This window comes from Ixodes scapularis, unplaced genomic scaffold (assembly GCF_016920785.2).
Source record: "Ixodes scapularis isolate PalLabHiFi unplaced genomic scaffold, ASM1692078v2 PGA_scaffold6__148_contigs__length_123643588, whole genome shotgun sequence".
NCBI lineage: Eukaryota > Metazoa > Arthropoda > Arachnida > Ixodida > Ixodidae > Ixodes > Ixodes scapularis.
In genome coordinates, this window is record NW_024609881.1 from 47,366,027 (window position 1) to 47,385,668 (window position 19,642).

A 19,642-nucleotide genomic window follows, 5' to 3' on the forward strand; every position below is an offset into this window, starting at 1 on the left:
AGTTCTTTGGGCAGTCGTTTTCTTCTCAAAGCTAGCAAAAGTTTTTGTGGGTGATAAAGGAAAACAGAGAACGTTAGCAAGGTGAGAACACTTTCTTTCCCTTCCGCATTTCCACCCCCACCCACAACAATTTTTTTTATTAGAATACATAGGATCTTAAGTTTTCCTCCGTAACTTTTAACTAAAGCAAATTTGTTTTTTGTTTTTTGCATTTTTAAATATTATATTTACCTCCAGCCGAACTCGGGCAAATTAGAGAGTTGTAACTTCCAAATCCGAACTTTCGCGATTTCTTTAAAGTCCCTTGTGGTATTCACAAACGCAATGTTAATTAATACTGCTGCGTAACGGGTTCGAACGATTGGAAGGCGAATGTTTATATCGTTCGCTAGTAGTCGTTACGGACCTGAATACTACGCACGAGATAGCGTAGTAAACAAGCAGTGACGCAAAGAAGAACATTGTTTTCGTTTTCATTACAAACTTCAGTGTTTGGAGCTAGTTAGTGGTTGCACTCTACATGCCCACCATTCCCCATTCAACAGGCATTCAATGGAGCGTGAATGCTCAATCTTCAACACTGCACTTGACAATGACTGTTTTATTTATTGATCAGGATACTTTTATCATGTTTACCTTTCTGTACATGTACAATGGGCAAAGAGCGACGGCACGGCATCCTTTTAAGCCTCGACCCCTTCGCTGACAAGCCACAAGCAACCAACACCTGTAGGTTTCGTTCGTAACTCTCCGGCGGAAAATGATCGGAGCAGAGCTTCGGTATGGGGGTCGACGTTTAAGGCTTTCCAAAGTCCACTCGTCGAAGAGCGTTCACCCACACCTTCTACAATTTCCGATCCGTTGGAAACTTGTTAAAAAGCACCTCCGGGTTGCGCAGCGGCTTGTTCGAGCAGCCCACAGCGCTTTAAGTTGTACTCGGCATCTTTCGAGGAACAGCTGGGCAATCTTGGGCGCACCGAGTTGCTCGCTAAAACGAGTCTAGGAGTCCTCACAAGCAAATAAACAAAAGGCTATACCGAAGCTACGCGGGCTACAGGTAAAAGCAACGGCTAAACACGCAATTACAAGCCGAAGTTGCGGTGGTAACGGCACAAAGAAGCGCCCGCAACGGCTGCGCCGTGCGCCCGTCCGGAACGGAGGAAAAAAAGAGGACGATGTTGACATCACGGCCCAATGTTGCTTTAGCGATCGGCAACCCGCTAGCCGCCCGCTAAGGAGCAGCGGCTCGCGGCGGGTCGCGTTTTTATTATCGGCATTAGTTGAGAATGCGGCGTCCCACGGACGTGAAATTTTGGCTGGGGTCGTATTTTGTGTCACTAAAGCGATACCAGTAATTTAATTCATTTTGAGTTTTGGCCGGAGTTGCCCTTTAAGCAGTCATCTAATTACTATCAGGCTGTCAGCATAGAGCAATGAAATTATAGTGACAGCATTCGAGCTGGTGTGTATTTACCATCTCGATGAATTACCCGAGACTGGGACTAGGTCTCAGAATCATCAAGAGTGGAAGAGAAAGAAAAAGAAAAAGGTGACAGTAAGACAAGGTCTCAAAGCCTCGCTCTCTTCCACTTTTGATGTTCACAAAATTTCGCCCCAGTTTCGGGTAATTCATCAAGATGGTACAGCAAAGAGGTTTCTCGCTTGATGCATAAACGGGCTTTATAGATTTTATTCGGAGACGTGATCAAAATAGTCGATAATCAAAAAAAGGGGTCAACTCGAATTCATTTGTCTGTTAACATAACCGCTATTTTGTTGAACGAAATGGAGGAGTGGGTAAATCCTAAAAATAAATCGTGTAACCTTTAGGTTATTTACGTATCCTCCACTTAAGGCGCCTGGAGGTAAAAATAGTTACGTTTTTTGGGCTTTTTTTTACGCAGGTAACTATGAGGACCGACCAGATGCACCCAGTCGTTGGGCGAGGTTTGATTCACGTAAAGGGCTCCGAGTGGAGGAACATACGCTCCTGCATCACTTCCGGTTTTACCGGACTCAAGATCAAGCTGGTGAGAGTCGGGTCCATCGGCCTAATATAAGCCCAACGCGCTCTTTACAGAACGAGCCAACACGAGGTGTGTGCGCGCTTCGAGTGCGTGGTAGCCACATTCGCGTGAAGTGGAGGTTCTGCGTATCTCTTGATAGTAGCGCCATTGCAGCGGCTTTACGTCAAGGACTCGTTGTGGTGTTATATATAGGCCTGTGTCTATCAGGTTTCGCGCATCGCCCCTCAGCGAGCGCTGTAAAATATGTTTCGGTGGCGCCTCGATTCCGCGTCATCGCGCGCATTCAAAAGACATTCGCGGCGGCTAAGCTGGCACGATGACATTGGTCAACGTAAAGTTGTGAAAGAAAACAAGAAGGACAGAAACGTAAAACCTGAGCTGGGAGTACGGATACCGAAAGGGCATCTCCAATGGAAAGGAAACCAAAAAAGGCTCGAGGCACACCTAAGCACTCCTTATGAGTTGTGAATCCGAAAGCACGCACGCCGCTCTTCGCTTCCTTCTTTAATCTGCGGCGTACAACGCGCTAACCTTGGGCGTGGAACGGTGGAGCCGCTGGCTCGCGGTCAGGCAGCGCCATAGGGTGAGCGATCGTTCAAACTGTCGTGGGCCTTGCGGCGCGAGGACGGAACAGACAGCAACGTAGTTTCCAACAAAATGAACCCGCTTGTTTATTCCATGCGCCGTATATAGTGCCACGCGCCGTACAACCGACAAGAAACCAGCGAACGCGGTGATCAGTGATAACACAACAGTGTGATAACACGGTCAGGATGACAACACACAAACTGATGCGCAGCGGCCAATGGGAGTGTCGTCGACGCGCGCCAGCCAATCGGACCGAAGTGTAAAAGGTGCCATTGGCTAGCTTTGCGCGTGGTATCATCAAAGTGCCGTTTGGCACGGTTTCAAACTTGATGACGCCGGCTCGCTCCATGAGACAGTGCTTTCGCATTAATAAATGAATGGGTGTCGCTATAGTGGCAGGAAATGTGATCACAGCCGAAGTGCGTGCTGTGTTGAACTGAAACCGCATACTCCACACTAAAACCGACTTTGACGATGCGACGAGCTGCTCTTTTGGCGGGGAGCAGGCGGGTTAGCCATTAGTCAAGGACCACTGTCAGAAAGGCGGCTTGCGATTGGTTGACGCGCGACCGTCGTCACGCCGTTGGCGCCTCCGCTGAATTCTCTGCTCCAGATTTTTCCACTCAGAAATAGGCGGGGGCACGAGCTTCGGTCACATTTTTAGTACGGAAATAGACGGTGCACGAGCGTAATGTTCTTTTCTTTAAATTTCGGAGTGCTAAAATTTTGTAGAATGAGTTATCATCAAGAACAAACGACCTCAGAAACCTCTTTAGTGCACCTTCAATGCCGCCAATGTTACTCCCGTGTCCCCTTTCTTTCGTGTTCCAGGAGAGTTACGCCTGGCCTAAACTCTTAGAAATCATCATGCTGGTAAAGATAAGAGATGGGAACGGGACAAGGACTCTGGTTCGGATAGAAAGGAACAACCCTAACCACAGCTCAGTTCGACAGCGGCTGGAGTTCCGGGTCAACGCGAAAAGAAAAGTAGGATAGAAACTGTGTTTCAGTGAAACTGGCTTTTTTTTATCAAAAGTTTAATTTTTTGCGTTTTTTTTTTATTTAAGGAAGTTGTCATGGGGGTTATTTTGTGGTGCTTATTGATATATGCCGAAAACACGGAACCCTAACTTATAGTCCACCTTATTTAACAGTGTGCTCTAAAAACCTCGCAAGCTGAGGCACAGTGGCAGTTATAGTGTATAGGTTGTGCTCTTCTTGGGAACAGTTTTTAGTGGTGTTTTTCGCTGCAAGCCGCATTCGTTCATATTAAAAATGGTGATAGCGCAGTGTTCCACGTACATACAAGCATGGCATAAGGTTTAATTCAGTATTTCGAGTAGCTAATCATTTTTACTTCAAAACATTTACAAGATGTTGGAGGATTAGAAGGAAGCTGAATAACTTTCTGGGTACCAGTTTAATAGTTTTCTCCGAAGTGTCTCTATAATATAACACATAACGAAATGCATGTCGTCTTATAAAATATATTATGTTTACAGCTGTATTTTTGCTGACCTCCCTTTCTGATGTATTCAACCTCAAGTTAAATTTTTAAGGATAGTCATGCGAAATTTACGCCTGGTCGGAAGAGGTTAATGGAATCTACGGCATTCATTTAGCCTCTTATGCAAAATTTTGATGGTAATTGTTTGGCTCAAACCCTGCTCTACACATTAATAGAACAGAACAGAAAAACTCTAACCACCTGAAATTTGAAAGCCCAAAGTTTTAAAGCCAGTTCGGAACCCTTGATCACGTGTTACTGTTTACGCCCTTGTCTAGTTTTCCAAAGTGCACGGTGTCAGGCTTTTCAAAGTTCCCAGTGTCTTCGAAAATTAGAATGGCTTTGGCGGTTCAGACAGAGATGGTTCGTTGAAAATAGCGTTGGGCAAGTCGGAACACGGCGTGACTTTTCGTTAGGCATCCACCTGGCTAGCAAATATTAAAATAGAATAGAAAAGCCACTAACCATCGGGTGCTCAGAATTTTTTTCATGCTATTCTCATTATTTCTAACCAGGTAGATGTCTACCGAAAGGCAGACTTTTAGGACAATCGTAGAAACATCTGGCTTGGTAACCCAAAGTGCAAGTCACCGTACATGTTTTGCTGTTTTTGTCTGAGAGCTTGAGAGGCACCATGGCAGACAGCGCTGAAAACGTTTACACTATATGTGACGTCGCCCCACTGGAGATCGCGTGAAAATTCGAAAGTTGATTTTTCCCATGAAATTCATTTGTCGGTTTTTCAGTGGCAATTTTGAATTTTAAGATTATTAACATAATGCTAGAAAGAACGAGGCCTGAGTATTCCGGATACCAATTTAGTTTGGGTAGTTTAAAAAAAACGACCGATCTTCCTATTTTATGCATGATTCTGTTTTTTTGACTCCGTGTGCGCAGATGATGGATCACTTCACTAAAGTTGGCGACGTGTTCATGGATGTGCTCGGCGAGATAGCCGACCAGGGCAAAGAGGTAAACATGCTGGAGCCGTTCCAGCGACTCATGATGGACTACATCGGTCGGGCAGCGTTCGGGATCGACACCAGTTTTCAGAAGGACCTGAAGAATCCATTTTTCCTCACGGCGCAGCGAACAGTAAAGGAAATCATGACCGGACCCTTCCACATGCTGGCCCGTAAGCTCTTTTGTTTTTGAAAGAGGTAGCTTCATATGGGAATTCTCGATGGACACTGATTGCTCGTGTAGGCGTTGGTCGCACCGGAGGAAAGCGATGAAAGATTGTGTTAGCACCGGCGACGCTATTAGTTTCATAGCGCGAGAGACAAATGAACACCAGCTAATGGAAGACGAGCAGGCTGTGTACACGACACGGCCACAAATTTTAGTCGCGACGCGCCTGCATGCCGAGTCTAGCGAAATAAAGGGCAGGTATCACATGTAACAAATTTATTTTGATATAACGTAATTTATGGAACAAAGCACAGCTATGAAGTAGAACGCATTTGGTTTTTAGTCGCATAATCTAATTAAAGAAAAACATATTAAACATGACGTAAAACTTACACTATCTTAACGATAGACAAGAAACCTAACAAAACAAATGTCAAGACACAACACAAGCGTATTCAACCAGAATTCAAACAGGTAATCGAAACACGTGTTGATCGAAACGCGAGATACATTTGACCTTCGGAGTCAAAACTCATCGATTGCAGATGCGATTGATTATAAGACGACGGTAAAAGATACATGAAATCTATCGTACCAGCGTTTCAGCGGTCATGTGGCCTCGCGCCTCCCTGAGCGCTGACCAACGGGTATTGCACTGACTCCGGGATCGGCTAAACACTTCACGACTCTGCGATGAACAACCACCTCCTCAAGCGCCGACGATAGTTTAGTGTGTATAATATAAAGGGAAAGTTCTTATGCGTTAGGGCCGCTTCCGAACGGTGGGTATTGATGCGTGCATCGGTCCTCCCGGTTGGTGGTCCCGATGGACCCATATCGCTGGCGACGCCTTGATACGCAGAAAGCAGCAGCAAGACATTGCCTGCAAGGTCTGTACCTAGTTCTTTTCTAGCTTACTTCGCAGGAAACCACCGGAATTGCGTAATGTATAAAAATAAGTAAAGCTCGCAAGCAGTTCAGCAACTTCAACTCGTCGCGGGAAAACGAACGCCCATAACTTTTTGTCTGCTTTCGCTTTCTTTTTTCTTGACGCTCTCTTGTTATTTCTCTCGGCACCACCGATGCCAACGGTCAGGATTTGCCGCTTAGTGTTCCCGAGCTTTTTTTTTTATTTCTCCGCTTTGCGCTTCCCCCCCCCCCCCCCCCTCCCCCTTCCTTGCTTTTCCTCCCTTTGATGTCGCGTATGCAACTCTGAGCAGTATGGACACCCTATGCCTGACGGACTTTTAAAAAAAAAAATATTGCTCATCGACAGTTCAAAAATTTAAGTATGCAAAAATTAACCTTTGTACCTGTTATTTTTTTTTTTTTTTTTTTAGAGTGCACAACCTCGTTTGGCATTCTGGCTGCTCCGATTTTTTGGCTGAGCCGGATATTTGGCAGTTTTTCACATCAGGATTTCGGTGAAGAGACGGCGAAGGTCATTGAGCTCCGTAAAAAACACCCAGAGGTTGGTTTGCTTGTTTTTAAGCATTATATCATGATTACTAATTGTGAGAAGTTATCAAATCTTACCCTAAAACACAAAAACATCTCCTGAAAACCGCATGTTTTCAAGCGGTTTATTATCAGGTTCTTCTTGTAACTTCATCCTAAAACTTTTTTTATTCAATTCACGTTAACAAGACACAGTAACAATGTTATTTTAAACTGTTGGACCTGCTGTACGTCATAGGGCTGTTATGTAGGAAACGGCCGATACCAGAAAGCGACCGACATGACAAAAGCGACCTGAAAGTAACGTCATCAGAATAACGTTATCAGCGCTACGTGAACACAAGCCGTGACGTGAACCTACTTGTCACATGACTTGGTCATGTGGCGACAGTTAACTAAATTCGGCGAGCTTTTTCTCGCCCTTCAATTGAGAATTTTGTTGATTTGATATATCTCGAACTTCGTTGCCGTTGCAATAATGACACAGGTGCAGCAGGGCTCCATTGGCTGGCGTAAGCGATGATGTGATCGTAGCGCCAGCCAATGGTGTCCTATCGCTGGAAGTTGCCGTTTGAGCCTTGGTACACAAATGATTTCACGAAGAGTTACAAACTTCACGACGTCTGCTTCACAGTTTTATCGGCCCAAAGTACTCCTGTAAAGGTTTCCTTTAACGCTATATTTATTATCGGTTACGATGTCGGTTCGCAGTTTTCGTCAAGCCAAGAACGAACCACACGCGTCAGTTCAGCTATTTGTTTTAACCAAATTAAGAATTCGACGTGACGGCTTCAGCTTGATGGAGCCATTTGTCAATATTCTAATCTAATTATATGCCTGCCTAATAACGGAAAGCGGCAACAGTATCTAAACGATAGGTCTGAAAACTGAATTAACAAAATGCTACGAGCCTTTTAGTGCAAATAGGGTTAGTAAGATCGTTAGGTTACTCGCTTACAAATATAAGCGTACCAACTCCTTTAATCACTATAGAGGACCACTCAGGAATCATCCCATTGAATGAATACCAATTTTATTTATTTTCATATCCTTTTTTTTTCAGCTGTTCAAGGGCGCATTTTTTTTTTCTGAGGGGATTTTGGGGGGGGGGGGGGGGGGGGGGGGACTGAAACGAGGGCTGTGTCTATGTGTCTTAAAATATGTCTGCAAATTTTAAGGTCTAGACTCAATAAATTAGCTAAATTAGCTAGGGCCAACGAATGATTAAACAAAATGAAAAAAAAAAAATCTTTATTCACTCGACTCGTTTCGAGCAGCGCTGGCGATCGCCATTTATTGGGGCGAAAAGCGTCCGCTTGAAATCGAGTCCCTGCCTAAGGGCCCGTTCACACTCTTGCAACCGAGTACGACCGAGAGAGACCAGACCCGTTTTTAAGCCTCTTGCGATCTCTTAGGACCAGCTCCACTGCATCGCATCCGGTCTTAAGAAGTCACAAAAAGCTTAAAAACCGGTCTGGTCTCTCTCGGTCTTGGTCGCAAGAGTTTGAACGGCGCATAACGCTGACGAAGCCGTCGTCTTCCGATACATGTTCAGGGTGCGTGGTGCAAAAACTACGGCCAGACTCAGATCACTGGCGCAGCAGCTGCTTAAATAACGCGCAATTTTGAAAAAAGAAAGAAAGAAAAGGTCTAGCGTGAAACGAGTTGTTTCGTCTGCGTTTACTTCTTGAATGATCTCTCTTTAGCTACGAAGGAATGACATGCTCCAGAATCTCATCGATGCGGAGTACGAGGAGCTGGCATCGACGCAGACATCCTCGGGTGAGGAAACAAACGACGCTATGAACGATGCGTGTTAGCTATTGAACCTTTTATACATATATATATACATGGTGTTTTAGAGAACGCAGGCCAAATCGCTCCTGCGAAAACTACTCATCGCAACGAAAGAAGGCTTGTGGCGTTTTGGTCCTGGGCCAGGGGCCCATTTAGGAAAATTATTAAAGTCCAGGATAATTAAGCTGTTAATTATTTTTGATGACAGCGCAGCAGAGGTTGGTTGCACTATCTCTCCTCGGGGCGCGGTGCCGCCGGGGCTGAGATGCGCTCCGATAGCAAACCGAAACTTAAAGACCCGTCGATTTTGTGTGGTTTTTCGGAAAGCCATAAAATGCTTCGCGTGCCTTCTATCCTTCTGCTATTTGTTGATTTGATGTTTTTCGATAATGCTGAGCAATTTCCTAATTTAAACAATGCCCTTAAACACAATATTAAAAAGTAAATTACGCAAATATAATTAACAACTTAATTTTCCTGGACTTTAATGATTTTCCTAAATGGGCCCCTGGCCCAGGACCAAACCGTCACAAGCCTTTTTTTCGTTACGATGAGTAGTTTTCGCAGGAGCAATTCGGCCTGCTTTCTCTGAAACACCCTGTTTATATATATATATATATATATATATATATATATATATATATATATATATATACAGTAGACGACTTCATTTTCGCGAATCGCTCACAATTCGCGAGAGATAGGTTACGCGAACGATTCCGGTAAAATGTAAACACATTGGCATTTATATCGAGATCCCACCGCGAATTATTCCAAAACTTCAGCTTTGATCTAAATCGCGAAATATTGAGCCCGCGAAAAATAATTCGTTTACAGTATATAGTACGATCTTTTTATCGGTTCCGTCTATTTCGGAACGTCACTTTCTCGCTACAATGTTGTTGTTTTTGTTTTGTTTTTCTCTTGTCACTAATAGCTTAAGAAACGCTGGATGTTTCTTATTATCTTGATATTTTTGTTCTTTAGTTTTCTTGAAGGCTAATGTCGCGATCTCATCGCCTCCATAACAATAATAAGACTCCGGGAATTCGCCGCGCATTGCTCTTGTCAAGCCGTCGTTTACTATATAACCTTGCATTTCTAATTTTTGGCATCGTGTCTGAACCACTACCACCATACGTGCTGGCGGACTCTGAGATTTCGGCGATGCGTAGACTAGTTTTCACGGAGGGAGGGGGGTTTCCGGGCTAAGACGTGCCGTCGAATGGCGGGTACAAGGCCAGCGCAGTAACACTTCTCCCTACTCCTTGATATCTACACCCCTCCCTCGAACGGTGCGACCAATGCCAGCGGTTTCCGTGAAAAAGACACTTCTTCAAAACAACAACAGTGGTGGAGGGAGGGGATGGTCAACATTCCGTAAAATCAACACCTCTTACGTAGCAGAGCCTTTGCGCTAGTCTTCACGTCATCTACCGAAGGCCAGCGAGGTGCATGGGTTGGGCACGTGTGCTTCGGCTGAATTCGACTGGGACTTGTGCTATTGCTCGTGCCCACTCAGCGAGGACAAAGAGCGTTCTAGCGGCAAGAGGACGTAGCACTCGTCCTGAATCCTTGCCCCCCCCCCCCCCCTCCCCCCTCTGTGGCCCCTGGTGGGTGGAGCGACAAAATCCACCACACGCACCTTGTTGTCTAGGGGAGGGGGGGGGGGGGCAATACCGCTTAGAAGGAAAGGCCTGCGCGTGACGTCATTGTTGGTGGGTCCCCGACTTGCCCCAAGCGGCAAACAGGCTGCAGCTTGACGAGAGTAGCCGCAAAGCGGAAGACGCGTCCGTCTTGGCGTCGACGCATACTAGCGTCAGGCTCGTTGAAAAGTAGTTGTTTTGTTTATGTTTTATTGTACATAACCCAAATTTACCATGATATTGTGTAACAGACTTTTATGTTCAGATCATTGTCTTCGAATAATGTTTACTTGTATTGCCAAGCCCTTTTCGACCCAGTTATTTTTTTTATTCAGGCACTAGTGTGTTATCAGGCTTGAAAATGATAGGCAATAACAAGTGTCTTCAATTTAATTTAACTTTGCAGGTGTCAGCAAGACCAGGGCATTATCTTCGAAAGAAGTTATCATGAACACAAATATTCTATTTCTAGGAGGGTGAGTTTTATTCGCTTGTTCGCTTCATTCCGCTAACGCGTTTGATCTATATAATGTTTTGCTGTGAAAAGAAGATTCGATATCAGCTCTGAACTTTTCAATTTTTTGTGTACGTGTCATACCAAAAACCGATCTTCGAGCATGTAGTGTCATATTCATGTTTGATAACACTTCGTTTTGTAGGGTGTGACTTTGGGGAGAAATCATGTATAAAACTAAATTACAATTAAAATAAGAGAAGAAAAACTTTAAAAAAATTTCACCCGGGTGTTAGAACAAAAACTCTCAGTTTGTTACGTTATTTATCAAAACGACTAGCCATTTAATGCCGTATAAGGCCCGTAAAATACAAAGGCGTTAACAATAGTTAATGGCTTTCCGAACAAATAGTCCAATATATTAAAGTGGGTATGCCAGTGAGCAGGTTAAATTGGCTAATATACAAAAATTAAACAAATAAATTGCCCTTATTACGAAAAGCTCATAGGCGACCTAGGATATTGACTGAGTTTTACAATTTTAAGAGGTCTAAAAATTACGAAAATTCATTTTCTAATCTCGATCATTTGCATCTGGCGACCAAGCAATCCTGAGATAACTGTAGCGTAACCAGCCCAGAGTAATCATATGCAGCCGATGAACCTTTTGACTGTAACTATATGGCTGAAGGCTCTCTCAATTTCGACAAAAACCTTCCCAGAATTCCCTATCATGATGGAGTCCGATAACTTCAAGTTCTGAAGCTTTTTCTTCTTGTCCGCACCGCTAGCATTACATTTTGGGGGAGACTGAGCCGTCTGCTATACGCAGTTTATTTTTCCAGTAAAAACATCCTTGTACACATTGTTTCCAAAAACTCGTTGTAAGGCAGACTCCCTTTGAAGACTTTTGTTTATAAATATCATATAATATAGACCGACACGCGGGCTTGACGTCACGGATCTGCGGTGGCGCTGCGATCGCGCCGGAGCGGGGTGGTGTGCGGAGAAGGGCGCACGTTTCGCATGGGCGTCATTGCATTTCAGCATGACGCGAAGCTGTGTGATCGTTAATTTCACCGCAAACTACATAAAAAGTAGCGGCGTGAGTTTCCACAAGTTCTCGGCAGACTCTGAAAGGCACAAAAGGCGGATAATATCCGTGGATCGAAAATAATGGTCTCCTCGCGCGAACGACCGTTGTGCGCCAATTCTTGAAGGCACGTCCGGCTTTCATTTCAATCTCCATCCCGAGGCTTGCTTATGTGAAGAGAGACCGTCGTCTGATCGAGACTAGCCGGATTTTGTTCCCACGGTGTTCGCGCTCAAAGCACCGGCCAAGCGCTCGTTGGAGGGGTGGTTCCCGTCTCGACCCATTCCCATATCAACCTTCCCGTTTGTACCTTCCCGTTTCGACCCGGCCCAAAACGACCTTCTCGTTTCATATTTTCTCATTTCGTCCTCTCCCGAAACAACCTTCCCGCTTCAACCACTGATCAGTATCAGTTAGGTTGGTCCAAGCGTCCAGTGTCCGTCGTCCTTGGGGACGTCATTTCGCCCTCTCCCGAAACAACCTCGGAGATTTGATCACCACCAGTCACTTTATGCACGCTTTTCTGGTGTTTGGGTGCCTGCAGTGCTCCAAACGAGCGTAGCAGTTATCGCTTTCACCGGCGTAGGATGTCTTCACTCATGCTTGACTGTTTTGATGGCATCTTAAGAATGGCCATTTTCCATTCATCGGTGGAACGGCTACGGAAACCGAGGACCACGGACCAAAAAACACAATGAGTCTTGGCACCGTAGGATAACCGCGGTGTCAGGGAGGGCTCACCCGAACATTTAAAGCTTCATTGATCTGATCAAAGGAGATGAGGCCTTGACAAGAATATCCTTTCAGAGGCTTGCAAACGGTGGTGCCGTGCGGGCCAGGGGGCATATATGTGTCAGCAAGGACCGCAAACTATCAGAAGGGACCTTTTCCATATACCGACGGCACCAGGCGGTAGCTGCATGAACTTAAAATTAAGGAAGTGACCTACCTGCGTTACCAATCGATGATGTGAACTACGCTACCAGTTTTTTCGCTCTCTGCGCTGCGGCGTGCGCCCAACGGGACTGTAAAGAGGGGCCTCCGTGGCGTCCATCTAAACGTCGTGTTTTTCTTTCCGGCCACTTTATTTTTCTTTTTTTTTTGTAGCACAATTATATATATGCTGCAATTACGTGTTCTACTCGCTGATCCACAGCCTCCTTTTGAATTTCCTTGATTTTTCGTGCCGACTTCCGCCGCTTGGCATCGGGTGCTCGCGCGTGTGCAGAACGCTTCTCGGAAAAGGTCCATTGCAGCGTTGCCTTTTTGGTGGCACAATTTCCCTGTTCGATTCTTCAACAAGGTGACGGCATTTTCTGGTCTATAATATTTTTCTGTGCACGCGAGGTTTCAGTATTTGAGATTGGAAAAATAAAATAAAGTTGCAATCATACGTCTGTCAACCTGTCTGATCTATCGCTCTTCAAAATACCTCATTTACTATGAGGGAGTTTTAGAATAACGTACCCAGCGCATTGGGTACTCTAAAAATAGCGCCGCTGTATAAAAAAAAAAAAAAAAAAAAAAAACCTGTGGCGACGTTAACTTTTACCTTAACCAAAATACTTCCGTACGTTACACTAAGACTCCCTTATTATACAGAGCACGACACTGTTAGCGTGAACAAGTAATCGACGGTTTTTGCAGTTTATCTCATAGAATCAAAAGGCTAGCATCAAAACTATTAGTGTCTTCGGAAGTGCTCATCTAGGCCACTAACCTAAGAGGTAAAATTTGGTGCCTATACTTATAACAATTCGAAGTAAAATTTTAAAAAAGCGCCAACGTCATGTTTGGCGTAACAATAGGAGGGTTTACATGGATGCGATTCTAGCGCATCGAATCGAACAGGGAACAATAAGACGCACCCTGTCTCTTTAGTTTTTCCTCTTTTACCCCAATCGCAATAGCCAAATCTCGATTCGACGCGCTACCGGTCGCATCCATGTAAATGCAACCAGTATCGCGCAGTGTACATAGTCCGTTTCGCGTTTGCAGGTTTTAAAGACCATCTTGAAAAGAAAAAAAACGTATTAAGTGGTTGAAGTAGGAATATATTACCTTGAAGCTTGTCTGAAAGTTGACATGCAAAAATAATTCAGAACACAATCTTAAGAAGAAAACATGCGCATACCAGGCTTAGAATGATTGAAATTTTTCGCTAAAAGGTTAAGATGTGCAGTGTCTTACAAATGCGTTGAAACGGGACGGATTCAAACGCAAAGAGTGTTTTCGATACGGGTTCAGATAAGAAGGCCGTTTCAGGAACGGGAAGAAACGGGACGGGTTCAAGTGTGAAGGGCGTTTCAGAAATGGGTCGAAACGGGACGTGTTCAAACGCGAAAGTCGTTTAGGGATTGGGTCAAATCGGGAGAAATTCAAACGGGACGGTCCTTTCAAGAATGGGTTGACTTGAAGCGGAAAGGGTTCAAACGCAAATGAGTTGTTTCGGGACACCCCGTTGGAGGCTCGCCCGTGCTACCAAGCGGAAGGGTATCGGCGACAGAACGGCAGTGTTGGAGGTGTTCCCGAAAAAGAGTAGCGAAATACGTTACTCGTTACTTGCAAATGAAAGGAACTTGTTACCGACCTACGTTACCTCAAAATAAAAGGAACGCGTTACCGCTACCAATAAAAAGTAACAGATGTTACTTCTGCGTAACTTTTTAAATTATGATTTAAAAAGTTTTACTGCTGTTTTGACGGTACAGGTATGCATAAGATCATATATCAAGAAACTTTATGTTCATGCAAAAACTGAACATAATTATTTATCTCTTTTTATGGTACCACCTAAATACTCGCGAGAAAAAACGCAAAGAAATACGCAGAAAACTCAGAAATTCAAATGACTTAGCGCCTAAAAACACGGAAAAAAATTGAAGTGTAATTTTTTTAAGACTTGGGAAGTAGTAACCAGTAATGTAACTACGTTACTTGAAATAGTAATGTAAGTACGTTACCCGTTACTGCCTCGAAAAAGTAACTAGTAGGTTACTACGTTACTGAAAGAAATAATGCGTTACTGATAACGCCGTTATACTTGTAAAGTGTTACCGCCAAGACTGCCTAACGGGCAAAGCGTTACCGCTTATCATGCCTTGTGGTCATGAGGGTAAGAAATATATCATAAATTTACTTGATTTGAAAACGTTGTGTGTATAGAATCAATTAATAAATACACTTCCGCACGCTCACAGTGTGCTAATCCCGCCGGCAGTGCGGAAACCGGCTCGACGTAATCGTAGGCCTCAAGAGACTTGTACGCTTGTACCGTATCGGCGAAAAAACTAAATAAACGACGTGAGCCATCGACTTCGGGGGCAGCAACTTCACGTTGGAAGTCCAGCAGGCCATGTTTACGGTGTACGGATCGTCTAAGACAACACCATCCACGCACAGTTTGTCTCGATACCACTGCCGTTCAGGCTAGTGGCAGCGAGCTCAAATAGTCGGGCTTAGCATACGACATACGTTGTCAGGAAATACGGCGCACAAATAAAGCTAGAAGCGTCCCTACAACGTCAACAGCAAGCGCACGCCACACAACGGAATGGCGAAAACACGGAGAGCCTGGCCGCTTTTGCCCCCATAGCATCCGCGCATGCGCGGTCTTTCGGACGTGTTGATAAGCAGAGCCGCGCCACGTGTCGGTTTATAACCATTCTTTAGGGTGTGTGTGAAGGCCCATAACAACCTTTTTTCAAATATAAGAACATTTTGAGATGCTAATAGTGATGCGTGGTTTTGTCACTCACAGCTTTGAGACAAGTGCAACCGCCCTGTCTTTCATTACGTATGCTCTCGGCAAGTACCCGGATGTTCAGAAGAAGGTTAGGCAGGAAGTCAAGAATGTGCTCAACGAGGGTGTAAGTTTTTTTTTTTTTTTACACAGAATGTGCTTCTACGGGGGTTTTCTGTGCAAACATTGTAACGCTCAACCATCACGTTCAATAGGAGCTACATAGCGCATAGGCACCATGGGGCCCATTTAGGAAACACGGATGCAAGAATACTCCCAACGGGAATTATGCCCGAGACTAAGTGATTCCCAGCCAGCTACTACACTGGCTAAGCTAACCAGAGCAGGGGTGTGGGGAGGGCTAACGGTTGGTTTCTAAAGTCAAAATTTTACACTAGCTTTGATCACTCTGACCCAAACCGGGGAACACGGAATGTGCTCATCTATCGTAGGCATAATGTGTGTCGGTTGGTCATGCTGTCCTTATGTGATGGGGATTAGGGCTGATGTGTGAGGGTTAGCGCCACCGCACGCTTAATGCGTATGGTAACTCTACACATTCCGTGTCCCCAGGTTCTCGTCAGCACGATCAACCTAGAGTAAATTTGTATTCAAACTGAATCTTTAATACAGTATATTCTATCAGTGTTCAGAGCATTATGGGCAACTGGATATATAAAGTTAATTTGGAAGGGACTCATCACGAAGCCAACCACGTTGTGGATAGTGAAGGCCATAATTTGTGAACCGAATAGAACGAACAGAACGAGTTTAGACTTCTCGCAATTTGAGGATACCCAACTTTATGTTTGGACAAACAAAATCTGGTTTCCGAGGTCTACTTGCTTTGGGCGTACACTGTTCCAGATAAGAATGTTATTCCACCATAATTTAATTTGTATTAAGTTAGTTATTTAGATATAAAAATGTGCATGTAAATATTGTTTGTACCCTTTTATCACAACAAAAATTGAAAGGTGATTTTTTTGTTAATGGGATTGGTACTTACGGGAGTTTTTGTTTATGGAGTTTGTACTTACAGGGGTCGCTGGACTACGAGACAGTCACAAAAAAACTAAAGTACATCACGCAGGTTATCGACGAGGCAATGCGAATATGGCCACCCGCTCTCACGTGAGTGTAGAAGAGTTTTTATTAAGTGAAAATGCAAAACAAATAACACAATTTTTTCCTTTGCTTTTATATTAAGTGATCTGCAGCTTTCGTCTTGTATGTTAACTTGAATATAAAACCCAATTAAATTACAACAGCAAATATACATTTTTTTTTGCAATTTCTATTCTTAGGTTTAAAAACCTATATCAGTTTTGCTAACAGCTCTGTTTTTTTTTTCACTTTAACACTAATTACCTCTAAATATTATTGCTTTTTTGGAACCTAATTGACTTACAGAAAGCGTTAAGTAAACAAAAGGCAATTCGAGGTGCTCAAACGTAATTTTTTTGTTTTTTTGTTTTTTGTTGTTGTTTTTTTTCAGGGGGGGGGGGGGGGGTAATTTAGCGTTTCAAGTTCAACTTGAAATTAAGAAAAGACAGAACAAAAAAAAAAAAAACGAAGTGGTGACTAGCAATGCGGGAAAGCGGTTCAGTACATAGCAAGAACATAAACAAAGTATCAAACTGAACTTTCGTATTCGTCCATGCTGTATTCAAGTAACCTTTCCTACGATCTGATGAGCTGGTAAAGATTGGCTAAATTCGGCTGCATCCTAACAATTACCAGTTGAACTACAGAACACTGCAAACGAAGCCGATGTGTTCACCGAACACCTCCTTGCTGTAGCACTAAAGTTTCGTCGTCAGAGGCAAACGAAGGACGTGGATTAAACACGAATATTGCGTAACCTTTCGGCTGAAACTTGTCTTAAATTCTTGAGGACTTAAGTTCCGGTCGAAAGGTGACGTCGTGTGCAATTCATTCCCTACCCTTGCCTCTTTGCGAGGCATAGAAACTTGAGTCATCCGGCCTTGTTGTTGAGGAGGTGTGGTTGACCTCCATGTTAAGATGTTCTGAGACGCTGCTTGGCCGTGAACAAAATCCGTGTGATAAACCAATGAGCGAAGTGCACTAAACGTTTTTGCGAGGGCGTCTTCAGGTGGTTTATTTGTCAAACACAAAGTATATCAGTGAAGGTTTTAAAGAAAAAGATATTAGCCTACACAACCTTCTTTTTGTGTCGCAGGATGGAAAACGGGGGGAAAAAAAAACTTTCTGGTTGGCGCTTTCATTTGAAGATCGCGTTACACACTCGGATCTGTTATATCCGCTTTCGAGAATTTATCTAAAAAAAACATTTCACTTTCTTTTTTTGCTTTATGTTGTGTTATTTTTGAGTAGCAGCGTCAACCAGAATGGTTTTGCTGTTTTTCTTATGCGTAAAAAACATGTTTTTGCGTAATATTTGTATATCCTATTCTCATAAAACTTGAGTACGATAAATGCACCACTTAAAAACACCCTTGTGGGAAGTTTTAATGCCCTCTGTTCATTGGCTTAATTATAAAATTTCTTTACACCCGAATAGTGCTCGTGTGCACCCTGAAATCACGGCTCCGCGTCATGCCAAACATACACGACCTTGGGAAAGCTGAACACGCCAAGAAGCACCTCCGATATCGGGGTAGAAAAGATAAATATGGACCTCGATTTATTTTAGAGTCTTTCCATTTTTTTTTTTTTCGATTCTTCATTTTCCGATTACGCTCTCGGGCTTACGGTTTGTTTCATAAATTTATGTCTTATGCTCGAGTGCATTACTTTTCTTGTAACAGCTTACGGCGAGTGAAATACTCTGGTACACTGGTGCCAACTGTCAGGTAACTCTCAGGTAGTTTGGGTATAAATATTTTATAATTTCACGCACCATATTTCCGCCGTGGAATGGAAATAATCCTGGCAATGTTCTGAGCAACCATTTTTCATGGAGCGTGCGTAGATTTTATCTCGCAAATACTGCACGAACTTATTTTTATTTATAGGCACTTTTAGGGATATTTGACAGATGGCGCCAGTGCACCAGTGTGTTTGCTCGTCATGAGCGTTTACGAGTAAATGCAGTTTCCTCCAGCGTACGCACCCGCAAATATTTGAACCAACCTTAACGTGTGGCATTAAAGCAGTGCACCTCTGCGTTTCCTGCGTTCCGGCATGAGCTTGGCAATTTTGAAATTTTAAACAGGCCTAAGTTGAACCTATCACGGTTTTGCTCCAAGACCAAAGTCTTTTTTCGTTGTCGTTTCTATGGCTATTCTGTGGCTCGCCATTTAATCGCCGAAGTGCCAGACTTGTTCCCCAGATATCAAGTATGACCCGAAGAACCGGCAGTGAAGTCTAAATTTGGCATTTGTTTAGCAATTTAGTTCTAAAGTTGCCAACTGAAAACCGAACAGCCAGAAGTGGGGCCTGACTCTGGAACTTGTTTGGCGATTGAGGCCAAATATGCGACATGACAGCGAAGCAACCAGCCGTGGGGTCTAACTTTGGCACTCTTTTGGCACTTTAGGACCAAGCTACCCAGATTCTAGCTAAAATAATGTGAAGTTTGTTTCTTCCTACGCTTCTTCGGGTTTTCTTTGGGCCAGAATTCGCCGACAAAGACCACATTTTGGCCCAAAGAGTTGTACTACTTGAGTTTCCGCACGTGCATGCCCGTTACGCTTTGGAACATAGGCAAATGTCATCCTCATCCACAGGTTTACCACGAGGCAGGCAAAGGAAGACTTCGAGTACCAGGGCATCAAATACAAGGCCGGCACAAGCATCATGTCTCCACCATTTGTGATCCACATGGACGAGAGGTTTTTTCCAGATCCCACGAAGTTTGACCCTGACAGGTATTACTTACAGGAAGCCTTTTGGATGATCATGACAATGAAAACGTGTCTCGCGTTAAAGAGAATAGCGACTGTGTATTTGTAATTCGTCGATAACGACGTATGATAATTTTATGGGTGTCATTGCGAACACTCTTCAAGCGCATGTGCACTTTTTCTATATCTATGTTTTCCAGAATGATTGAGCCGAGTTTGTTTATTTATGGTTATGTCAATCTCCAAGCTTCAGGTAACTTCGAAAAAACGAAACAATGTGAAAAAATTGCAGGTAAACTTTAATGTCAACACTCATGCCTAATGTCAGTATTCAAGTACAGCGGTACTCATTTACTGCTACAGCGTTGT

At 43.8% G+C, this 19,642-nt stretch overlaps 1 protein-coding gene across 1 annotated transcript in view; it reads left to right on the plus strand.

Moving 5' to 3' along the window:
- LOC8025829 (cytochrome P450 3A14-like) overlaps positions 1-19,642 on the plus strand; it is a 49,391-nt gene that overhangs the window by 12,391 nt on the left and 17,358 nt on the right. Inside the window, exons 5-12 of the mRNA XM_040207943.3 lie at positions 1,905-2,030; positions 5,020-5,257; positions 6,594-6,724; positions 8,418-8,493; positions 10,561-10,630; positions 15,462-15,570; positions 16,486-16,577; positions 19,157-19,297. Coding sequence (XP_040063877.1) covers positions 1,905-2,030; positions 5,020-5,257; positions 6,594-6,724; positions 8,418-8,493; positions 10,561-10,630; positions 15,462-15,570; positions 16,486-16,577; positions 19,157-19,297 — 983 coding nt within the window. The remainder of the gene's footprint in view (positions 1-1,904; positions 2,031-5,019; positions 5,258-6,593; positions 6,725-8,417; positions 8,494-10,560; positions 10,631-15,461; positions 15,571-16,485; positions 16,578-19,156; positions 19,298-19,642) is intronic.